Source organism: Solanum lycopersicum, chromosome 12 (assembly GCF_036512215.1).
Source record: "Solanum lycopersicum chromosome 12, SLM_r2.1".
NCBI classification, from domain to species: Eukaryota; Viridiplantae; Streptophyta; class Magnoliopsida; order Solanales; family Solanaceae; genus Solanum; species Solanum lycopersicum.
Window position 1 is genome coordinate 14,512,185 of NC_090811.1, and position 21,498 is coordinate 14,533,682.

General features: G+C 35.6%; 1 protein-coding gene across 1 annotated transcript; it reads left to right on the forward strand.

The window, feature by feature from the left end:
* Positions 1–6,881: 6,881 nt before the first annotated feature.
* LOC138340228 (uncharacterized) lies at positions 6,882–19,793 on the forward strand. The gene is made up of 8 exons (XM_069291937.1): positions 6,882–7,145; positions 7,248–7,770; positions 7,892–8,002; positions 8,691–8,896; positions 9,014–9,462; positions 9,546–9,626; positions 9,722–10,063; positions 19,493–19,793. Exons 1-8 carry the CDS (start codon positions 6,882–6,884, stop codon positions 19,791–19,793), a joined length of 2,277 nt encoding a protein of 758 aa, XP_069148038.1.
* The last annotated feature ends 1,705 nt before the right edge of the window (positions 19,794–21,498 follow it).

Here is a 21,498-nt window from a genome sequence, read left to right on the forward strand (position 1 = left end):
AGTACCAACCCAAGCTCAGTTCTCATCTGAGCCATTTCTTCACGAATCTCATCTGTGGCTGGGTTGTGAGTGGACTGCACTGTGAAGGTATTTCTCTCGGTATTTGACTTACTAGTACTCCAAGCTTTATTATTCCGGGATATTTTCTCTAATTTTTCAGCAATCTCAGCATAAGGACACTCCCCATAAGATCCACCTGCTATAGTGTCCAACACCGCTATATTATTATCATCCTATCCTCGATAGAAGTATTCCTTCATTGACTCATCATCTATACGGTGATTTGGGACACTTCTCAAGAACGAGGTAAATTTATCCCAGGAACTACTAATTGACTCTCCTGGTAGTGCCATAAAGTTGTTCACTCTGTCTTTGTGGTTTAGTTTCTTCGAAACCGAATATTAGCGTGCTAAGAAAACATCCCTTAGTTGGTTCCAAGTGAAAATTGAGTTGTAAGGGAGCTCAGTGAACCATATAGAAGCCTCTCCCGTCAGTGAGAGAGGAAACACTCTAAGCCCTATTACATCCAAGTCCAAGTCAGGGCTCCCTACACAGCTTTTACACACTGCCCTTACCTTAGCTATATGGGCATGTGGATCCTCAGAAGTTAGCCCTGAAAACAAACCTCTGGCAGTGAGCATTTGCATCAGGCTACTAGTCACCACGAAGGTGTGGCCTGGTGGTAGAGGAGGCAAGACAAGTGTCCCATCTAAGTCTGCTATGTTGTCATATCCTGTGTAGTATGCTTGGTGTTGTGGAGCGGGATTTTGTCCCCTCTGTTGGTGTTCACCTGTAGCATCAGGTAACAACTGACCATGAACATAAACTAGAGCTGGGATGTTCTGGTTTGGATCATCATCATTGATTCCCAAGTTTCTATTCATATTGCGTAGAGTGCGCTCTAATTCGTGATCGTAGGGAAACAAGGGTTCTCTTCTTCTCCGTTTATATGGCATACAAGAAGGGTGGTTCTGCACGAATAAAAAACAATAAAACAAAGTAAAATCAAGAAAATATCAACTAAACTATAGTAATAAGTTTAAGTTAATCTAAAATCTACTTTCCCCGGCAACGGTGCCAAAATTTGATACACTCAAACTTACTTCCCAAATAAGAAGTAAAGCGGTTGTGTCAAGTAAATAACCCAACTAGTGAGGTTGGGATAATTCCCACGAAGAAAATAGTTTAGACTTGACTTCAATGTATTACTACTATTGTTCTGTCAATTACTTCCTTGGAAAGCAAAAATGATAAAAGGGGGGTTTTCTATTTCTAAGTAAATGAAAATAACTAGCGAAATTGAAAATGACACTTAATAGCTTCGAATGTTGGAGTTTAATCAATTAATGAAAGTAACTATGGTTAACGTGTTCCCCACAGGTTCATAACTTGATAAGTCTAACTATAACAATTCTTTCCTAGTATCTTGCATGCAAAGTGATAAGTTATGTATTTCTAAATCCTTGGTCCGGCATCTAGAAAATGTAACTCCGCACCTTGGTCCGGCTACGTGTGTTGCTATCCTAACCCTTATCTTTACCTCATATTAAGCATCGTATTCGATATTTGACTAAGTAATTACCTCGTACCAACCAATACTAGCCTATTAGATAGTATACACTAAATCTATGTTGATAATTCTTTTCCTTTTATCTACCTCCTTGGTCCGTCAAGTAGCATTAAGGCGAGTTCTAACGTTGGCCATCCGTTAAAAAAGACTTCTATGCGAAAGAATTATCAATACATGCAAGACACTATTCTAGAATTGTTATTTTAGTTAGGTTTTACCTCATTATTTGCCTATGGTTCCAACAACCCTAGTTATGGAGTTTAGTTACCCATAGTCATAATCACAATATTCAAATATATGGTATAAGAATTCATGTACTTACTCCAATGAGAAAGAGTAAATCGGAAAGTTCGCTTGATTAATCAACAAAAATCACCAACAATCAATTCTAAGAATCTCAAAATAATCAAGAATCTAACAATAATCAAGGGCCTAACCAAATAATAACCAGTCTCACAATATTCCTAAGTCTAATAATGGTCCAGAGTCTAACCTCAAAAACAAGGTTTTTCGAACTATTTATAGAAAATAAAAACCTAATTAAATAAGGACTCTATTTGCTGGAAATCTGTCAAAATGCGGCTGGGTCAACAGACCTCGTGATAGATCGTCGTGGTCACGATGGGCCGTCATGGATTTGGTCGTCCCATACTTGTGCAATTTTCTTCTGCTGCTCTCTTCATTACCCTCGACGGTAGGTATGACGGATCGTTATGAGTACAACGGTCCGTCGAGGGTCTCCGTTCCAAAACACTTGAACTCTTGGAATATAGGTACTGGGATACTTCTTTGATCTTCATGACGAACCTACAGGATGGACCATCATGGCTACGACAGTCCGTCACGCTTTCCGTAACCCCACACTTTGTCATACTTCCCCATCTTCCATCAGCCGCTGCACTACGCTGCCACCTACGGACCGTCACAAGCATGACAAACCGTCACAAGCTCCGTAGGTGGTTTCTTATGCATTTCTTCGCTCAAAAACCTCCGCATTCATCTTTGGACAGATTTTCTACAAATAAGGAGAAACTTATATAAAAATTAGCACAAAAAGGTCTTTTGGATAGACTAAACTTAAGGAAAAAGTATTAATAATACCGTGAAACCACAGTATATCAGACTCCATGACCATGCATTCAAAATATCAAAGATTAGTCATGTGAGTTCGAATATCTCGTCAGATGTAATCCTTAAATGTGAAGTTTACTTAGATTACACTATTAGTAGCTCTAATACAATACAACTATCTACCTCGCTAATGAAGTATTACCCAACTCACTTCCTATTTTAAATCGGACTGAATTTATAGTGCTTAACAAATGTCTGCAACCATTGATTTTTCTATTATACCTTGAAAGAAAAAATAGATGCATGCATAATAGAAATTTAAGATCAATTTATTCAGTACTTGTTTATGTTTAGAACAACACAATGCACACAACCCTAGGAAAAAGTTCAGTTACTCATAAGTATGAAAATAGAGAATATATCATGAAATTAATATTCTATTACATTCATACTTTGCAATAAATAATATATCCAAGCGACAAGTATCACAATTTTGTGTTTCCTTCTTCACAAACAAAAATAATGTTGTGATAAGTGTATTACCTACTCAATACTATAACAAAATAACTACTCTCTATTCTAGAATATACTAATTTGAAAATAATAATAATAATAATAATAATAAATAACTCGCATATCCTACAATACCCTTTGAACCTCCCAAATGAATCCTTTTTACATCAAGTACGAAAATACCCATGCACTCTCGTAAAATAAATTGTGTTGAAGCTACGAAATGAAAGTATAATTCCAAGAAGGTGTGGCACAACCTCACCATGCCTTATCCAAGTAACACCTACTCATAATTACAAAACTTCTGAACACACGCTAATCAATTAGTGGCTTCAACTTGAGCTTGTTTTAATCCTCAAAACCTAGATGAAGTTTCGTTGGACCTTAGTTCCTCGTTGATGTGTTGAGTGAATTTGCATTTCAAATCATTCATTACTTGAGTTCAAAGAGATATTTGCACATTAGGAGAAAAGGGTCTTAAATCCCTCTTGTGCATTAAAACATGCTAATTATTAATGAATATGAGTGTAATAACTTTAAGAATGTCAATTCTTTAAAGTCATGATATTGTTATGATGTTTTTATTGTCTAGTTGTCACTTATGAGATTTTTTTGTCCTCAACGAACATTGACATTACAAGGTTCTTGGGTAGACCATATTATTGATATACCATGCTTAATATTTATGTAAACCATGTCTATGGGTTGGGTAGACAGTACCTATAAGAAAAGCAGGTTGTACTCTTGCGCAACACTTATACTGTATCATATATCCTAGGATTTGCATTAATTCACAACACATGTATATTTGGACAAATCAAGTAACTTTATTATTGGGATATAGGTATGGAAAAAATATGAATTTGTGATTATTTTTTTGTTAGAATTTATACCAATTGTGTGGTGTTTGTACCTACAAACCTTATGGTGCAAGGTTATTTTATTGCTTGTTATATCTTTATATGAGGTATTATTTTAGATAGACAAGGTTTTCTTCTTCCTTTTCACGCCTATCCTACTCTTTCAATCTTCATATTTGAGTTTCATTTTTAGTTTGTCTTACATGCTTGGTACATTATTTTTTATTCATTGCCATTTCCTGGGGCACTTTGATAAATTGCATATTTCAACTCATTTAAGGTTCATTTAGCTCAATAATTAATGTGCTCAATGCCTAACTTTGTTCTTTTCTAATCAAATATTGATGATTTGCAACTTTATGGGCAATTGAATAAACAAAGGACAGAAAATTTAATGAATGGCAAAAAATATAAACAAGTGCAAAGTGAAATTTTTGATCACCTACAAATCCATTGTTGGTAAACTCAAGTCGAATAAATGATGCAACGAATTAGAATGGTGATCCTTATGCCCATCGCCCAAAGTGGCAGTGCGCAAGATAAAGATGGCATTTATTGATTTCCATACGTGAAAGGCTTACTTGATTGATTTTTCCAACTAAGGTTCAAACAAATTAATCCTAGAGTATCAAAACGCAAGGTCAGGAGCAAAAGTCCATTAGCCAAGCGAGTTAGACAAGATCGACTAATGTCGCTGAGTTTGTTATGAAATGGATATTGTGTCAAATTTTGGGAAAGCATAAATTTCCCAAAGGATACAATTTTTAGGGAGTTCAACTCTTAAGTTTAAGTGTGAGATTTTTTAGTTAGAATTTTAGAATATTTTACTTTTGAAAGAAAATTTTTTCTAGTTTTCTTGGGATTATAGAATTTGAAACTTTAATTTGATAAATTGAAGTTAAATTCGAAGGGGGTTTACTATTAATTTCTTGAATAAAATTTACTCATGGATGCTTCCATGGAAGGCATATTTGTTTACTTTTAGTGATGGGTGGTTAAAACACCAAGATCAAGGGGTGCTAATGGGGTTAGGTGTTTATTTGTTGTGGTGGGTATTGCCCTATGCTCTATTTTGTTACTATTCATACATGAATTTTCTCTAATTACCACAAGGTTAATATAATGGTTATGGGTGCAAGAGTATTCCTACTTTCGTTCAGAGTATTCTCGAAATATATCAATTTGAGTGGGTAATTAGTTCAATATTTGAGATTGAGTGTGATGTCTATGGCTTGATTGAAATACAGGTTTTGTGTTACATCTATTTTCCCTAATTCTCAAAAGAGTGGATAGAGTAAGGTATAGGGTCGTTTAGGATTAGAATTTAGACTCGACCCAACTTATATCATGGGCATAAATGCTCTGAGATCGAAAGTTGTGTGTTCAATAGTTGTAGAAGACTTTGAATATTTATGTATATACATCACTATAGACCAACAAAACTATTTCTATATGACATTGATATCCAATCTTTGCACCCCTAGATTGCTTGGTAACTCTAGGTTTCATTTCAATTTTAGTGTGATAATTGATAACCAAAGTTATATATTATGTTGGTGGTACCATTCACTTGATTGTTCTTAGTTTTCCAAATGTGCTAATTTAAAGTCCACATCACTCGATGAAGAATTCTCTAAGATATACTATTCCTTATGTGATTCAGCACTGACTCTGCAGTAAATTTTGTACTAACAATGATCGCCCACTCATTTAATTATTTTTTAAGGGGTATTTTATCATTCTCATAAATGGTGTCGCTGCTGCAGAGTGGTGTTAGAAAATTATCATCATGAAATTAGATTTTCATTTAATATATTTGTAGTGGATTTGTTAATTTGTGTTGTTGTTGGTTGATTAGCAGGTTGACAAAATGAGTTACCATGGGAGTGACAATAATAGTCCGTATGGCAAAAATTACAACATGGGGAACCTTAATGACATGCCCATTCATGCCATTGAAACCACGAGAGAAATCTAAATATCTCTTACAACCAGGGAGGACGGTGTTTCACATCGCATGAACTATGGTCCACTTTCTCTAAGTGAAGGGAATCTTTGTGTGTCTAGCTCATGAGGATCCACATGAGTGTTAGACAATTGGCATTTTTTCAGCTTATTATTATTTTTACTCTTTTTACATAATTAAATTTAGTACTTCTTATATTCTAGCTAGACTTAGTTAACTTTAGTTGCTCAACTTTCTGATGTAAGTGGCCCCATTATGGTTGTTAGTGGCCCCCTTTTATGGTAGTTAGTGGCACATGTTCTCATTTTAGTTTTAATGTTTATGTTTTTGTCTTTGTATATATTCAGACTTTATGCAGATTAATTTACACGGGGAATTTCATAAACTTACTCTATTTTTATTTTTTCAAATCACTTTCTTGAGTATTATTGTTCTAACAGTGGCATCAGATCCTCTAGTTGATCTTACAGGACCAAAAAAAGTTTTAACGTACAACACAAATGGCATCCAAAAGCCTACCATTAAATCCACCATTCACTTTCACTAGTGAAAATTACCAAATCTGGTCTCTGAAGATGCAAGTTTTTTTCGAAGCCTATGATCTTTGGGAAATTGTGATGGAACAACGAAGAGAAGGCAAATAAATCTAAAGCCAAGTCGCTTATGACGAATGTTGTGGCAGATACTGTGTTTTACAGAATCATGGCTTGCCAAACTGCAAAAGAGGCTTGTGTAGGTTGAAAAAAATTATCAAGGCAGTGATAGAACACGTCAAATGCAGGTGTTGAACCTGAAAAGAGATTTTGAGTTCTTGAATATGAAAGAGGATGAAACTATCAGTAAGTATGATGATTGAATATCCTTAATTGTTAATAACATAAGACTTCTTGGTGAAGAATTTATGGATAAAGGAGTTGTGGAGAAAGTTCTTGTGACTCTTCCTGAGAGATTTGAATCTATGATTTCCTTTCTTGAAGAATACAAGGACCTGAGCAAACTTTCATTAAGTGAACTAATGAGTGCTCTTCAAGCAAAAGAGCAAAGGAGGACTATGAGACGAGAAAAGTTCATTGAAGGAGCTTTCTCTGTACAAAAGCAAAAAGGAAAGCAACAATTCCACCAAAAGAATAAGGGCAAGCATGATGGAGGAAACAATAGTGGAGATGTGAAGTAGAAGTTCCCTCCTTGCAAACATTGTAAAAGAAATACACATCTGGAGAAGTATTGTTTGTGGAGAGTCGATGCTATATGTGGCAACTGAAAGCAGACGGGACACGTATCCAAGGTCACCAAATCAAGAGCAAAGGCCTCTAGTGCTTTGCAAGCACAAGTAGCAGAAGCTGCCGATGCACATAAAGAGCAACTATTTGCGGTTTCATACTTCTCAATCAGTGAATCCTCTGATTCGTGGATTCTTGATAGTGATTGCACATATCACTTGTGCAATAATATTGAACTTTTTAAATTCCTAGATGATACTTACAAATCTAACGTAAAAGTGGGAAACGGTGAGGCAGTAGAAGTCAAAGGCAGAGGTACTGTGTCTATCTCAACAATATCAGGTAACAAAACAATTTCTGATATTTTGTACACACCTGATATAAGTCAAAATTTGTTGAGTGTTGGACAAATGCTAGAAGATAGTTATTCCCTGCATTTTAAGAATCGTGAATGTGTTGTTTCTGACCCTTCTGGAGTAGAGTTATTTTATATCAAGATGAGCAACAGAATGTTCTCAGTTGATTGGGAGAAAATAAATAAGCAGGCTTACACTATTACTTCACAAACATGTACAAACCTATGGCACAAAAGGTTTGGTCTGAAAAGCATCACCGAGATGAAAAAAAGGATCTAGCGGAAAATATGCCTGATTTTCTTTCTAATGCTCATGTTTTTGAAACTTGCCAATAGGGAAAGCAACCAAAATTGCCATTCAAGCAAATCAAGTACGAAGAGCTAACCAGAAACTTCAGCTCATTCATACGGATGTTTGCGGCCCAATGAAAACAGATTCGCTTAGTGGTAATAGATACTTTATCTTTTTTATTGATGACTACAACATAATTTGTTGGGTTTATATCATAAGACTAAAGTCTTTGATGTTTTTAAACAATTTAAAGCTTTAGTAGAAAATCAATGTAATCTTAGTATTAAGGCTTTAAGGTCTGATAATGAAGGAGAATACACTTCTTCTCAATTTGTGGATTTTTGTAATAGCACAGGTATTGAACGCCAATCGACATTACCATAGACTCCACAACAAAAAGGAGTATACTAAAGGAAGAACAGGACAGTAATGGAGATGGCCAGATGTCTTTTGCTTGAAAGAAAGATCCCAAATAAGTTTTATGTTGAGGCAGTCAATACCTCTGTATGTTTGCTGAAAAGATTTACTACTAAGGCCTTGCAAGACATGACTCCATATGAAGCTTGGTGTGGGAACAAACCAACAATACACCATCTCAGAACCTTTGGGTAAATATGTTATTATCAAGTTCCAGAAACAAAAAGGAGTAAGCTGGATAACAAGGCTCATAAAGTTATATTTATGGTTATAGTTCATCCAAAGGTTACAAGAACTAATGTTTGAAATCAGACAAACTAATTCTCTGTCGAGAAGTGAAGTTTGATGAAGCAGCTGCTTGGGATTGGAAAAATCAGAAGACCGCTTATTCTGATTCATTTTCAATAAAGCAGCCTTAACTTTCAGAAGATGAACTAGTGGATGATGTACCAGTGAGGGGATCTCGATCCTTCAAAGATGTCTATCAGCGGTGTAAATTGGTTACCTCTGAACCAACAAGCTATACTGAAGCACAAGACTCTCAGGAATGGAGGAGAGTTATGCAAGAAGAACTATACATGAACGAGAAGAATGGAACCTCGCAGCTTGTTGACAAACCTAGAAATCGCAAGGTAATTGGTGTAAAATGGATTTTAAAGACAAAACTCAATCCTGATTGAACAATTTGCAAACATAAGGCTAAATAGGTGGTTAAGGGATACGCACAACAATATGTTGTGCATTACCAGGAAATATTTGCTCCTGTAGCAAGGTATGACACAATCAAGCTTATTCTTGCATTTGCATCTCATAGTTCCTGGCAGATTCATCAACTTGATGTCAAATCGGCTTTCTTGAATTGTTTGCTTGCTGAAGAGATCTATGTAGAGCAACCTGATGATTTCTCAACGCCTGGAAAAGAGGATCATGTTTTTCTCTTAACAAAGGCCTTGTATGGCCTAAAACAAGCCCCAAGGGCATGGTATGAGAGGATGGACAATAATCTCATCAAACTTGGATTTAGTAGAATTAAAAGTGAAGCTACTTTGTATGTGAAAGTCAATGTTGCAGGTGAGTCCTTAATTGTCTCAATTTATGTGGATGACATGCTTGTGAAAGGAAGCAAAATTCAACTAATCCAAAGGTTCAAGGATAAAATGAAGAAAATATTTGAAATGACTGATCTTGGAGTCATGAGGTACTTTCTCGACATGGAAGTGTTGCAGTCCAGTGATGGAATTTTCATGTGCCAGCAAAAATACATTTCTGATTACTAAACAGGTTCAAAATGCAAGACTGTGAACCTGTAAGTAGTCCAATATCTACTGGTGTGAAGCTTGACAAGGATGAGGCAATGAAAAAGTTGATGATAGTATGTATGGAAGCTTAATTGGCAGTCTTCTATATCTAACCGCAACCAGGCCTGACATTCTATTTGTTGTTAGTTTGCTCTCTAGGTTCATGCATTCGCCTCTTTGGATCTCTAGAAAACAAGAAACTACAGCTCAATCAACAGCAGAAGCTGAGTACATAGCTGCTGCATCTGCTGTGAATCAAGTTATCTGGCTAAGGAAGATGATGAAGGACTTAGTCCATGAACAAATAGAAGCTACCAAGATCATGTGTGACAACAATTCAGCAGTTTCAATCTCAACAAAATCCAGTTTCATGGTCGAACTAAACAAGATCAAGTTTCATTTTATCAGAGAAGTCCAACAATCTAATGAAGTGTTGCTTGTTCATTGTTCATCTGAGAACCAGCTAGCTGACATTTTCACCAAGTCATTCCAAAAGGAAAGGTTTGAAGATTTTTTAGGCAAAGAATTGGTGTTTGCCACAAAAATGACAAGGAGGAGTGTTAGACAATTGGCATTTTTTAATCTTAATTTTATTGTTATAGTTTTTTACTTATCTCAATTTAGTGTTTCCTATTTTCTAGATAGACTTAGTCAACTTTAGTTGCTCAACTTTCTGAAGTTAGTGGCCCCATTATGGCTGTTAGTGGCCCCCTTTTATGGTAGATACTGGCACATGTTCTTATTTTAGTTTTAATGTTTATTCTTTTTTGTATAAATTCAGAATTTCTTCAAATTAATATACACAGGCAATTTCATAAGTTCACTCTATTTTTAGTTTTTCAAATCAGTTTCTTGAGTATTTTGTTCTAACAGCACCTTAGGATTTAAGGGAGGTGTGTTGAACTTTTTTTAGTAATATCTCCCAAGTACATTAATTTCATCAAGTTTAACAACACAGGTGCTCTCTAGATTTTCCTTGATATATTCATCTTTGTAGTCGAATTTCTACAAAAAATACACAATATGAGAACCCATGATATCATTCAACAGTATAGTTGTTTTCATCCTAATAGTAATCTTGACAACTTGAATTTTAAACATTTTCCTAATTAACTCTTGTAACTTAACAAATCTTACGTTTGGTTGCTCGATAATCCTTTCTCTCATGACAGTAGATATCAACTTTGCATTACACAAATAATCTCTAGTTGTGTTGTTAAAAATATCCCTTTAAATGGTATGTATTTATCATGATATCATGTTTTGTATTTTAAACAAATCAATATGAAAGCCATGGACACTTTGACTTTTCTTGTCTAGTTGACACACGTCTCTATTTGAATCATTTTCTGACAACACATTTACTTACTACTATTCTAATTTTATTCACATCTAAAAAGACCATACCCCACTGCCACACCGAGAGACCATGTGCACGTCATTTATCATACATCATACATGTCACACCCCGATCTACCCTCAAAACATGGACACGAGACATAGGATCACAATTTATACAAATGATCCCAAGCTAACCCTACTGGTATAATCATGAACATACTTAGGTTAAAATGAACAATAAAACTGTGTGCAAGATAAATCATAAAGTAAGTCTGAAATGATAGGGAATACACATATACTGTGAATATATGAAAGTAGAGAGTTTGGATACAAAAGAGAAATCAAACACTAAACTATGCCTAAAATAAGCCTCTAATTGACTAGAAATGTTAGGACATACCGAAACTAGATCTAGCAAAACTTAAACTGAAGCTAAAAGCAATAAAGATAAACATGTCACTAGTCCTCCAATAATGAGGACTCAACATTGATGTTGCTGAACTATAGACACGAGACCTAGGATCACAAATTATACAAATGATCCCAAGCTAACCCTACTGGTATAATCATGAACATACTTAAGTTAAAATGAACAATAAAACTGTGTGGAAGCTAAATCATAAAGTAAGTCTGAAATGATAGAGAATACACATATACTGTGAATATATGAAAGTAGATAGTTTGGATACAAAAGAGAAATCAAACTCTAAACTATGCCTAAAGATAAGCCTCTAACTGACTAGAAACGTTGGGACATACCTCAACTAGATCTAGCAAAACTTAAACTGAAGCTAAAGCAATAAATATAAACATGTCACTAGTACTCCAATAATGAGGTTTCAACATTGATGTTGTTGAACTATAGATTACCGATCTAAGAGATATCTCGATGCTAAGAACTTGAATCTGTATCATGAGAAGTTGTGGCGCAGTGTATGCATGAACTTTTGAAAGATACTGAGTTTGCACGATAGAGTAAAGATAAAATAAACATATAACTGAACAATAAATAAATAAAGAGTATAATTTGACCAAATGATATCATGTTGAAACTGAATACTAACTATACTTACATGTTGGTCAATGCAATGGAGTGTGACTAAACAATGGGAGCTACGAATAATCAATAATAAAATCACATGAGCTAAACGTCGAGCCCAATGTACACACCCTGTCGATAGAATCCAATATACCCAGCCAAAGGTGTAGAGGTATGTTGGCGTAAGCGCTAAAATTATGCCCACATAACAGACTTACAACTTACGTTGTTGAGTAGTTCTGGGACCATTTCTAGACCCATGATTAATGCAGAAATCAGAATAAGAAGCCTTGAATAAGGCACCATCTATCATTTAGGAGCTTTATATATTTTTCACTATCTTTGTAATTATTAAAAACGAATAAATGAAAATGAGAATTTTCTTTTGTATTCGTACTACATAGGGTCTGAATTCTCCTTTGTAGATACATAGGAAGCCTTCAAGGCCCGGTCCTTATCTTTTAAGATTTTATTTTCCCCTTCATTATATAAGGGAATGTGAAGTTTAGATCAGCAAATGGAAATAGTTGCAGCAAGAAGACCTTAGCTTAACGCAATTCAACCTTCTTGAGTCAGTAGTCTAAAAATAAAATAAGCAAATTTCTGCTTATTCAAAAAATAAACCACAGTAACTCGTGGGATGTCATTTCCTCAAATAATGCAACTCTTATGTGTTTATATGTTTTAGATGTGCTACTTTAAATTATTTCACAAAAATAAAACTAAAAATTTTTCCTTTGAGTAATTTTATTACTACAGGTAGTTAGAACTGCTCTGTGTTGATAAGCTAATGGATAATCCCGATTTCACAAGATCTATAGGCCCCACAAATTCCTTCCCCTATAAAAATTCTCACAAAAAACAGTCAGCAATGGCAAATATAAGGATGATGTTGGCTTGACTGAGGTTGTTGTAGCCCATCCCTCTCTCATTGAGAAGAATGACTGGAATATGTTACTAACACAATAGATTGAACATCTAAAGGCTGTAATGGAGGAGAAGCAAGATCTACCAAATCTAATTTTCTTGGTCAACCCTCTAGGAGAAGCAAGGCTTCCAATCCATTTGCCTCCTCCAAGTTCAACTGCAGAACATGCTCAGATTCCACTCTCAAACTTTACTCAAAATACCCCATCATTAATATAGAGGCTTAACATATCAAGCTTGACAGTAATATTGCACCGTGTGTTGCTTCAAGTTCCCTCAACTTATCTACTACCTTATTTGGTATCAGAGTCAGATCGTCCTCTCCGGAAGATGGAGCAAGGTTTCTCATAAGGTCTATTTCTCGAGTTGTTACCGCCAACTTTTATTTATTGTCTTTTACTTTTTCTTCAATCATAAAAGTGTGTCTACTTATTGATTTCGTTTTCTTATACTTTAGAACAAATAATTTCATTCTTTTCTTTGAATTTAGAAATTATATATATTTCAGAGTCTTTATCTAGTTCATGTAAACCTGGTTCTAGTTCATCTAAATCCTTAACAAAGGTCAACATGTCTCCTCCTACTCTGATTGAAACATTTTCATGCAAATATGACTACCTTTATGAAGTAGATGTGTTACCTCATAAAATAAAGTATCGGCCACATATCTACCACTGTTGAACAGATATTTTGCCTTTGTACAAAAGTTATGTAATCCATTGATGAAAATCCACTCCTTGGTCAAACAAAAGCCAAAGGAGTCAAAGAATATGTCATTGTGTAAAAAACTTGATAAAAAACCTATTCTTGCAAATCAAGAAGAAATTTCATCACTTTGGATATGCCAGAGGATTTTCCCAACAGTGGAAAAGCATGGGTTTTACCCATATCCATTTTTGTGTTGTTAGAATTGCATTGAAATATCATGGAAGAAAAGGTCATCCCGTCATGGCACAATTTTCCCTTATAGAGAGTAGATAAAATGAATATCAGCATGCAAACTTGGGTACGTAAGAAATCTCTCTCAATGTAGGGGCTGTCTTTATGACCATATTTCCAAATTTCACCATCTCCTTACATGACTCTTATTTGATGGAGGTGGTAAACATACATGTAAAAATACTTGGAGTTCCTCCAACTAGAAAGTTCATTCACAGTAACCTTTATTGTCAGTTGTCTTGGAGAGTCCAAATCCATCATAAGGACCTCCCTTCCAGGTGGCCAGGATCCATTGTTTTTCAATATTAATGCCATCAATGTAACCACTCATTTTAACCAAATATCAAGGCAAATACTTAGGAAAGAACTTGTTAAAGTTCTTCCTAACACGTGAGTGAATATGAGAAGTTTGGAGTCCATCCTTAACATCTTGTCTTTCATGAATCCCATTTGACCATGTCAAAATATGATATTTTTATTCATTTTCCCCACAGAAGGACAAACAAAACAGTCTTCCTTATCCATACGAGTCAATCTTATATTGATATTCCTATGGATAAGGACTCTTATACTATATCTTGGTTTCTAAGTGGATTTAAGTGTGAACATGATTGGATTAGACAATTCGATCAGGATGGCATGGTGTACAATGGTTCACCTACCCTTCACAAGACATACTCTATAGAACATAGACTGTTACTATAAAAGATGCCAAGAAGGTGACTTGGATGATGCTGACAAAAGCAACAGTGGGAGAAAGTGCAGAAACTCCGAAAGGGAATTCAACATAAAATATAATGATAGATACCTAACTATTGGTTCTCTAAGACACCATGGAAAATTTTATTTTCTTGATTCGTAAAAAATTCCAACTGGGTCATCTTTACCCAAAATGTTAGGCTTATCAAAGAACTTGAACAAATATTGCAACTCATATAGCTTGATAAGTGCCCACGAGGCTAATGACTTTTACAATTCTTCGATCATCAGCATAAAGAGATGGAATTTATAATTCATCAAATCCAAGAACTGAAATATGTTAGGATTGCATTAGCTGAGGACCAAATCCCTCTCCCTACGTCATTTATTTTGTATCTTGAGATACACTCCATACTGAGACAAAAGAACTCTTTCTCCATTTTAAATGATAGTTCACATATGTCATTGTCATTAGCCCCTATAAAAGATGAGAACAAGTTTTACAAGGCAAAATTTGTTTGGGATTGAAAGGACACAATTGTGACCCAAAAGAAGACTGAAGCAGCGCTAAGCTAATCATAAAAGAAAATGGACATTCATACCAAGACAAACATCAATGTGGTACCAATATCAAGTCACATATACCCATCTAGGGATCTTGTCGACTTAAGCGTGGGTCCATCTATTCAACAGGTTGACTTAGAGGTATCCAAATACGATGTGTTACCTGGAGACCACACTTGACAATATGTGTTCATCCTGATGATTGTGGGGTTAGCCAGGATAGGAGCATCCTTGACCACGACTATATTTAATTTACTCAAGAAGTTCCAGAACTCTACACCCTAGATAAAGAAGATAATGTAGATTCTAATCTCTTTATAAAGGAATCTTTATCAAGAAATGAAGAGTTCTATGATAATCTTGAGCAACAAAGCCATTAAGATATTATCAAAGATCAAAATAATTCATCTTAACATGATTTTCATGAATCTAGTAACACACATATTGACCTCAAAAAATAATGTGATACAATTTAAGGTGTTCATGAACCTCCTTAGCTCACCAAATGCCATAGGCAAGCTCGAAAGGCAAGGATGGATAAGCTAAAAGAGGAATCATCTACCTCAACGGAACAACCTGATTGCCAAAAGATGATGTCACTTACATAGGTGATCCAAGAAGATTAAAGAAAAGACATGCTTTATTTGATGGAAGGACTCACATCTTAGAAGAGATTGTCCATACTCTAGGAAAGCAAAGTGAGTTGCAAAGCTCTTTGTCGATACAATAGAACCTACTAGAATATGCACCACTAAAGATGATATAGTGGCTACTATGATCCACCAGAAGTGACTCATATTTCCCAGGGTCCTGAACCATGACTGAAAGATGTTTTATTTCATACATTTGATTTAAAGGAAAAGGAAGTCAATATCATTTCAGGAATTCAGACTCCTCATGTCCAACTTGCAATCTATCCAACCAAATGGAATAGACCTATCCAGGTTATTGCTTTTATGGATACAAGAGAAGATGCATCAATGCTTAACCATATTATCCTTCTAAAGGAGAAATGAATTCCGCATTTTCAAAAGTTCAATAAAGCTTCTAAGGGATGAATCTCATAATTGGATTTGATATGTACAAGCAGCTCTATGATTTGCTCAAGGTAAATACCCATGGTATAACATTTCAATACATGTTTAAACCATAGATAAAAATTGCATGTCTATTTCCAATCATGGAGGATGAACAAGTCAAGAACATCAAGCATCAACGAGAGGAAAACTCATGTGTTGACTCCCACAGAGAGATCGCGAAGAAGCATGATAAGACTTTATGATCAAATGCAGAGGTTGTGTCATGGTCTGATCCACATAATTCAAGCCTAATAGTGATAGCATGCATGAACATAATGAGAATAATTATGATTGAGAGCCAAATGATTGTGAAAGTTAAAAGATGGATACTCTTGTACAAACATTTTGTAGTGAGTCATAGTGCGTCGCTTGAGAACAAACAACGAATTTAAGTTAAGGGTGTTGATGTACCATGGTTTCATGGTACTTTCAATGTCTCTTCCTTACGTTTAGTGTGTGTCTAAAGCCTTTTTATATTGATTTTTGATGTACGTTTCTCTTTATTTGCAAGAAATTTATATAAAAAAGAACGCATAGGATTTTAGCAGAAATTGTAGAAGTGACCACCTACGGAGCCCACGACGGTCCGTCGTGTCTATTACGGTTTGTAGGTGGCACCGTAGTGAGAAGAAAATGGTTGCTGAAGGAAGTTGGGGAATTCTTACCAAGTCTGGGACTACGGAAGCTCATGACGGTAGCTTCCGGACCATCACAGCCATGATGATCCGTCCTGCATATTCGTCCTGGTTGTCAGAGAGTAGTTCCAGTACCCAATTTCAAGAAGTTTCTAAGTGTTGTGGAACGGAACCCCTTGACGGACCATTATGCTTGCAACAGTCCGTCATATCTGTCCATTGAGGGTAACAAAAAGTTGATAAAGAAAGCAGCAAAAAATTATGCCAATTATAGAATAACGGATCCCACGACGGTCCATCGTGTCCATGACGGTCCGTCGCTGGGATCGTCGATTCAGATGCTTTTTGCACAGATTTGCCTTAAATAGAGTCCTTCTTTTATTAGGTTTTATTTTATTATAAATAGTTCAAAAAACCTCGTTTTGGGGTTATGACTTTTGTATAGTTTTTAGTTCTCTTGTTTAAGTATTGAACTCTTGATTTTGGTATTTGATCATACTTATCCGAAATCAATTGTTGGTTTTTTTGTGAATTATTCAAGTGAATTTCTGGATTTTCTTCACTCTCATAAAAGTAAGTGCATGAATTCTTATATTATCAATATGAATTGTGTGATTATTAGCATGGGTAACTAAACTCCATAACTAGGGTTGTGGGAACCATGGGTAAATAACATGGTAAAATCTAGCTAAAATAACAATTCTAGAATAGCGTCTTGCATTCATTCGCTTAGAAGTCTTTTTAACGGATGGAAAACATATTACTACTTGCCAGACCAAGGAGGTAGATAATAGGAAAAGAATTATCCACATAGATTTAGAGTATACTATCTAAGGCTAGTGTCGGTTGGTACGAAGTTACAACATAGTTAAATATCCAATACGATGCTTAATATGAGGTAAAGATAAGATTTAGTAAATTAACACACGTAGCCGGACCAAAGTGCGGAGTAAAATTCTCTAGATGCCGGACCAAGAATTAAGAGATACTTAACTTATCACTTTGCATGCAACATACTAGGAAATAATTGTTATAGCTAGAGATACTGAGTGAGGAGCCTGAGGGGAACACATACGCCCTAGTTACTCTCCTTACTTGATTAAACTCCAATACTTGAACCTGTCACTTATTTACTTTAATTTAGCTAATTACTTTTATTAATCAAAAACCCCTTTAGTTATTTGTTTTCGTGAAATAATTGACTAAATAGAAGTAATAATAGAATAAACTTAAGTATGAACCATTTTCCTTGTGGGAACGATACCAACCTAACTAGTTGAATTCTTTACTTGATGCGACCTCTTTTACTTCTTTTCGAGAAGTAAATTTGAGCTTATCAAAGTTTGGCGACATTGCTGAAGAAAGTGGCTTTTCGATTAACTTGAAGCTTATTACCGAAGTTAAGTCAACATTTTCCTAATTTTACTTTTTCTGTTTGTATTTGTCTTCGGCAGGTCTAACTCCCTTACATGACAAACACACGGAGTAGAGTAATAACAGTAATTGAACCTAACCCCTAACTAGAGCGTACTTTAAGAAGAGAGAATTAGAATTTGGACATCCAATGTGATGAGGTCGACCCAAAAATGCCACCATTAGTCAACGCTCGTGACCCTGTATTACATGATATTCATGGGGTAGGTGAAATACTCAGACAACCTCTCACTACACGCCCTCAAAAGCACTATAGGGTCTATAAAAATATCACAGACTCTTATGGGCCACTGTTCTTTCCCCCTCTACCACACGGCCACACTTTTGTGGTAACTAGTAGTCTAATTCAAATGCTTACTACCAGAGGTTTGTTTTCAGGTCTACCTTCTGATGATCCACATGCCCACATCGCTAAGGTAAGGGAAGTGTCCAAAAGTTGTGTAGGGAGGCCCGATTTGAATATGGATGTAATCGGGCTAAGAGTTTTTCCTCTCTCACTAACTGGAGAGGATGCTATATGGTTCACTAAGCTCCCTTATAACTCAATTTTCACTTGGAATCAACTGAGGGATGCTTTCTTACCACACTACTATCCGGTGTCTACGAAACTAAACCACAAAGACAGAGTGAAAAACTTTGTTGCACTACCTAGAGGGTCAGTTAGCAGTTCTAGGGATAGGTTCAATTCATTCTTGATAAGTGTTCCAAATCACCGCATAGATGATGAGTCTCTGAAAGTGTATATCTATCGGGGACTAGATGATAATAAATGAGTGGCGTTGGATACAATAGCAGGTGGTTCATTGGGGAGTGTCCTTATGAAGAAATTGCTGAAAAAAGTTAAAGAAAATCTCCTGAAATAATAAAGCTTGGAGTACTAGGAAGTCATATAATGGGAGAAACACCTTCATAGTCCAATCCTCACACAACTCAGTCGCAGAAAATCTTCATTAGGAGATGTCTCAAATGAGAAATGATCTTGGGTTGGTGTTGAAACATGTTGTTGGGGGTGAGGAAAAGGTATATGCGGTGAACTACTTGTCTAAACCACCACTGCCAAAATGATGAATATTACTATGAGGAAGACTCATATGAAATGAATGATCAAACGGGGGTTTCAGACTGAACACCCAAGGCTCCAATCAGGAGAATTCGCCCCAATGTCAAGGAAACCAAGGTCGGAACTATGGTAATTATAACTGTGAGGGTCATTATGTCCGAGATAGGAATTACAACCGCGACAACAACTTCAACTGGGTAACTATGGTAACAGAAATGATAGGAATGGGCCCTATGTTCCACCTCAAAATTGTGAAGTTGCTCTTAGGGATAGTGGAGGTATTATGGCGCGAGTTGAGGATATAATACAGAAAATGATTAGGAGGTTTGATGCTAGTGATGATTACACTATAGAGTTAAGGAATAACTTAACAGGTATAGGGCAGAAAGTTGATACACATCCAATCTTGATTAAGCATATTGAAATGCAAATACCCCAGTTGTCTACAACTGTGAACACATGGCAACCAGACACTCTTCCTAGCAACACTTTCCAAAATCCGAAAAATGATTGACATTGTATGGCAATCACTACTTGAGGTGGTAAGTAAACCATTGACCCACCTATGCCGTCTGTTGTAGAAAAGGTGATAAGATATGATGATATAGTGATGGAGGTTAGTGGTGAGTTAGAAGATAAAACGGTAAAAGATGTTGAGGTGCCCCAAAAGGTGACCCCCTGTCTAGAGCACCCACTACACCATTTTAGTCCTACAACCACACTTATTCTGGACTACACTTGTAAAGTGTTTCCTAGAGTAGTTTTGGGAACGCTTTTAAAGCGTAGAATTTTTTTTTAACTTTTAGTTACAATAATTTTGGCAACACTTCAAAAGCGTAATCTTTAATCATATAAGATACACTTTATAAGTGTTGTTAAAATATGATATAATTGGCAGCACCTATTTACATATATGACCACACTTCTAAAATGTCCTATTTTTATAATTGAAAAAACAACACTTTATAAGTGTTGCCTTAAAAATTTTCACTAAAACATTTAACTTTTTCACTCTCCCTCCAATTATTTTCAACTCTCCCTACAATTTTTATTGGCCAAAAAAAACATTTATAAATCACAAAACATTTAACTTTTGACTCTTTACTCTTTTACTTGACATTCCTCCTTCAACCTTTTTCTTACACTTTTCTGATTTTGTGAAGGAACTGAAGAACCAACGTGAAGGAGCTAAAGAACCAACGTGAAGAAACCTGAAGAACAACTTATCTGTTCCGATATAGATTGTGAGAAGAACAGGCTGAAGAGTAGAAGTCGACCCAGAACAGAGATGAAGAGGTGAAGAGCTAAAGAGTTCAAGTCGTTTTCTCCAATAACGATTTCTTCAATAGTAAGTACGATTCTCTTTTTCAATACCTATTACATCAAGCGTTAGTACTCAAACAGGTCTTCTTGTTAGCTTAAGTGTTTGATTTTTTGTTTTGTGTTTAGAAAGAATGAATGTTTTTTGGTTGTTGGAAAGATGATGAATTGAAGCTACACTTATCTCTCCAGTTTCTCACTTAAGAACACGATTTCAAACAGGTTTAGTTTGAGAAGGTTTTATCAAGTAAGAAATATTATTCATAATGTCTAAATTTTAGCTTTAGGGTTTTAATATCTTGTATTTTTATACGATTTTTGGGAGTATGAATTGTATTTTGGCTTCATCAGTTGATTTTTGAGAGTGTAGCTCCTATTTTAGCCTCCCTATATAAACCTCTTTTTTCACTGTTGGGGGTTGGAAAAAAGTTGGAATTTATTTGAGCAAACACCTTTAGAGCAGCTGAAGATAATAGTATATATATATATATATATATACACACACACGTTTAAGGCAAGGAGAGTCATGTGTCGACAAGAGTATCACATTTTCTAACTAATTTCGCAGATTAGTTTTCCCAAGCTTTGTTTGAGTCCGAGATTCTGCCCGAAATTCTCATCCGTTGTTAGTGTTCAAGTTTCATGGAGAAGATCGATTTCCTACTCATCCCCTTCTAGTTCACTGCCTGAAGAAAGGTAATGTTGTTTTCCGCATAGTTTTTGGTGCATATTAACTCTACCTCCACTTACTCCACTTGTTTAATTATGTTGTGTATGTTGTTGTATTCCCTGACCCACTCGTGGGGCTACACTTTTTTGTTTGTTGTTGTAATAATAGTAGTGCACATAGTTGAATATAACAATCTGCACATTGAAGAGAACCATTAGGTTTTGATTTG

Bases quoted from the DNA above. Each gene is read 5' to 3' on its own strand.
- LOC138340228 (XM_069291937.1), top strand. From the start codon at position 6,882: ATGGATAAAGGAGTTGTGGAGAAAGTTCTTGTGACTCTTCCTGAGAGA. The intron at 7,146-7,247 runs GTGAAGTAGAAG...AACTGAAAGCAG, and splicing joins GAGGAAACAATAGTGGAGAT to ACGGGACACGTATCCAAGGT. The intron at 10,064-19,492 runs GTTTGAAGATTT...CTATGGTAACAG, and splicing joins AAGTCATTCCAAAAGGAAAG to AAATGATAGGAATGGGCCCT.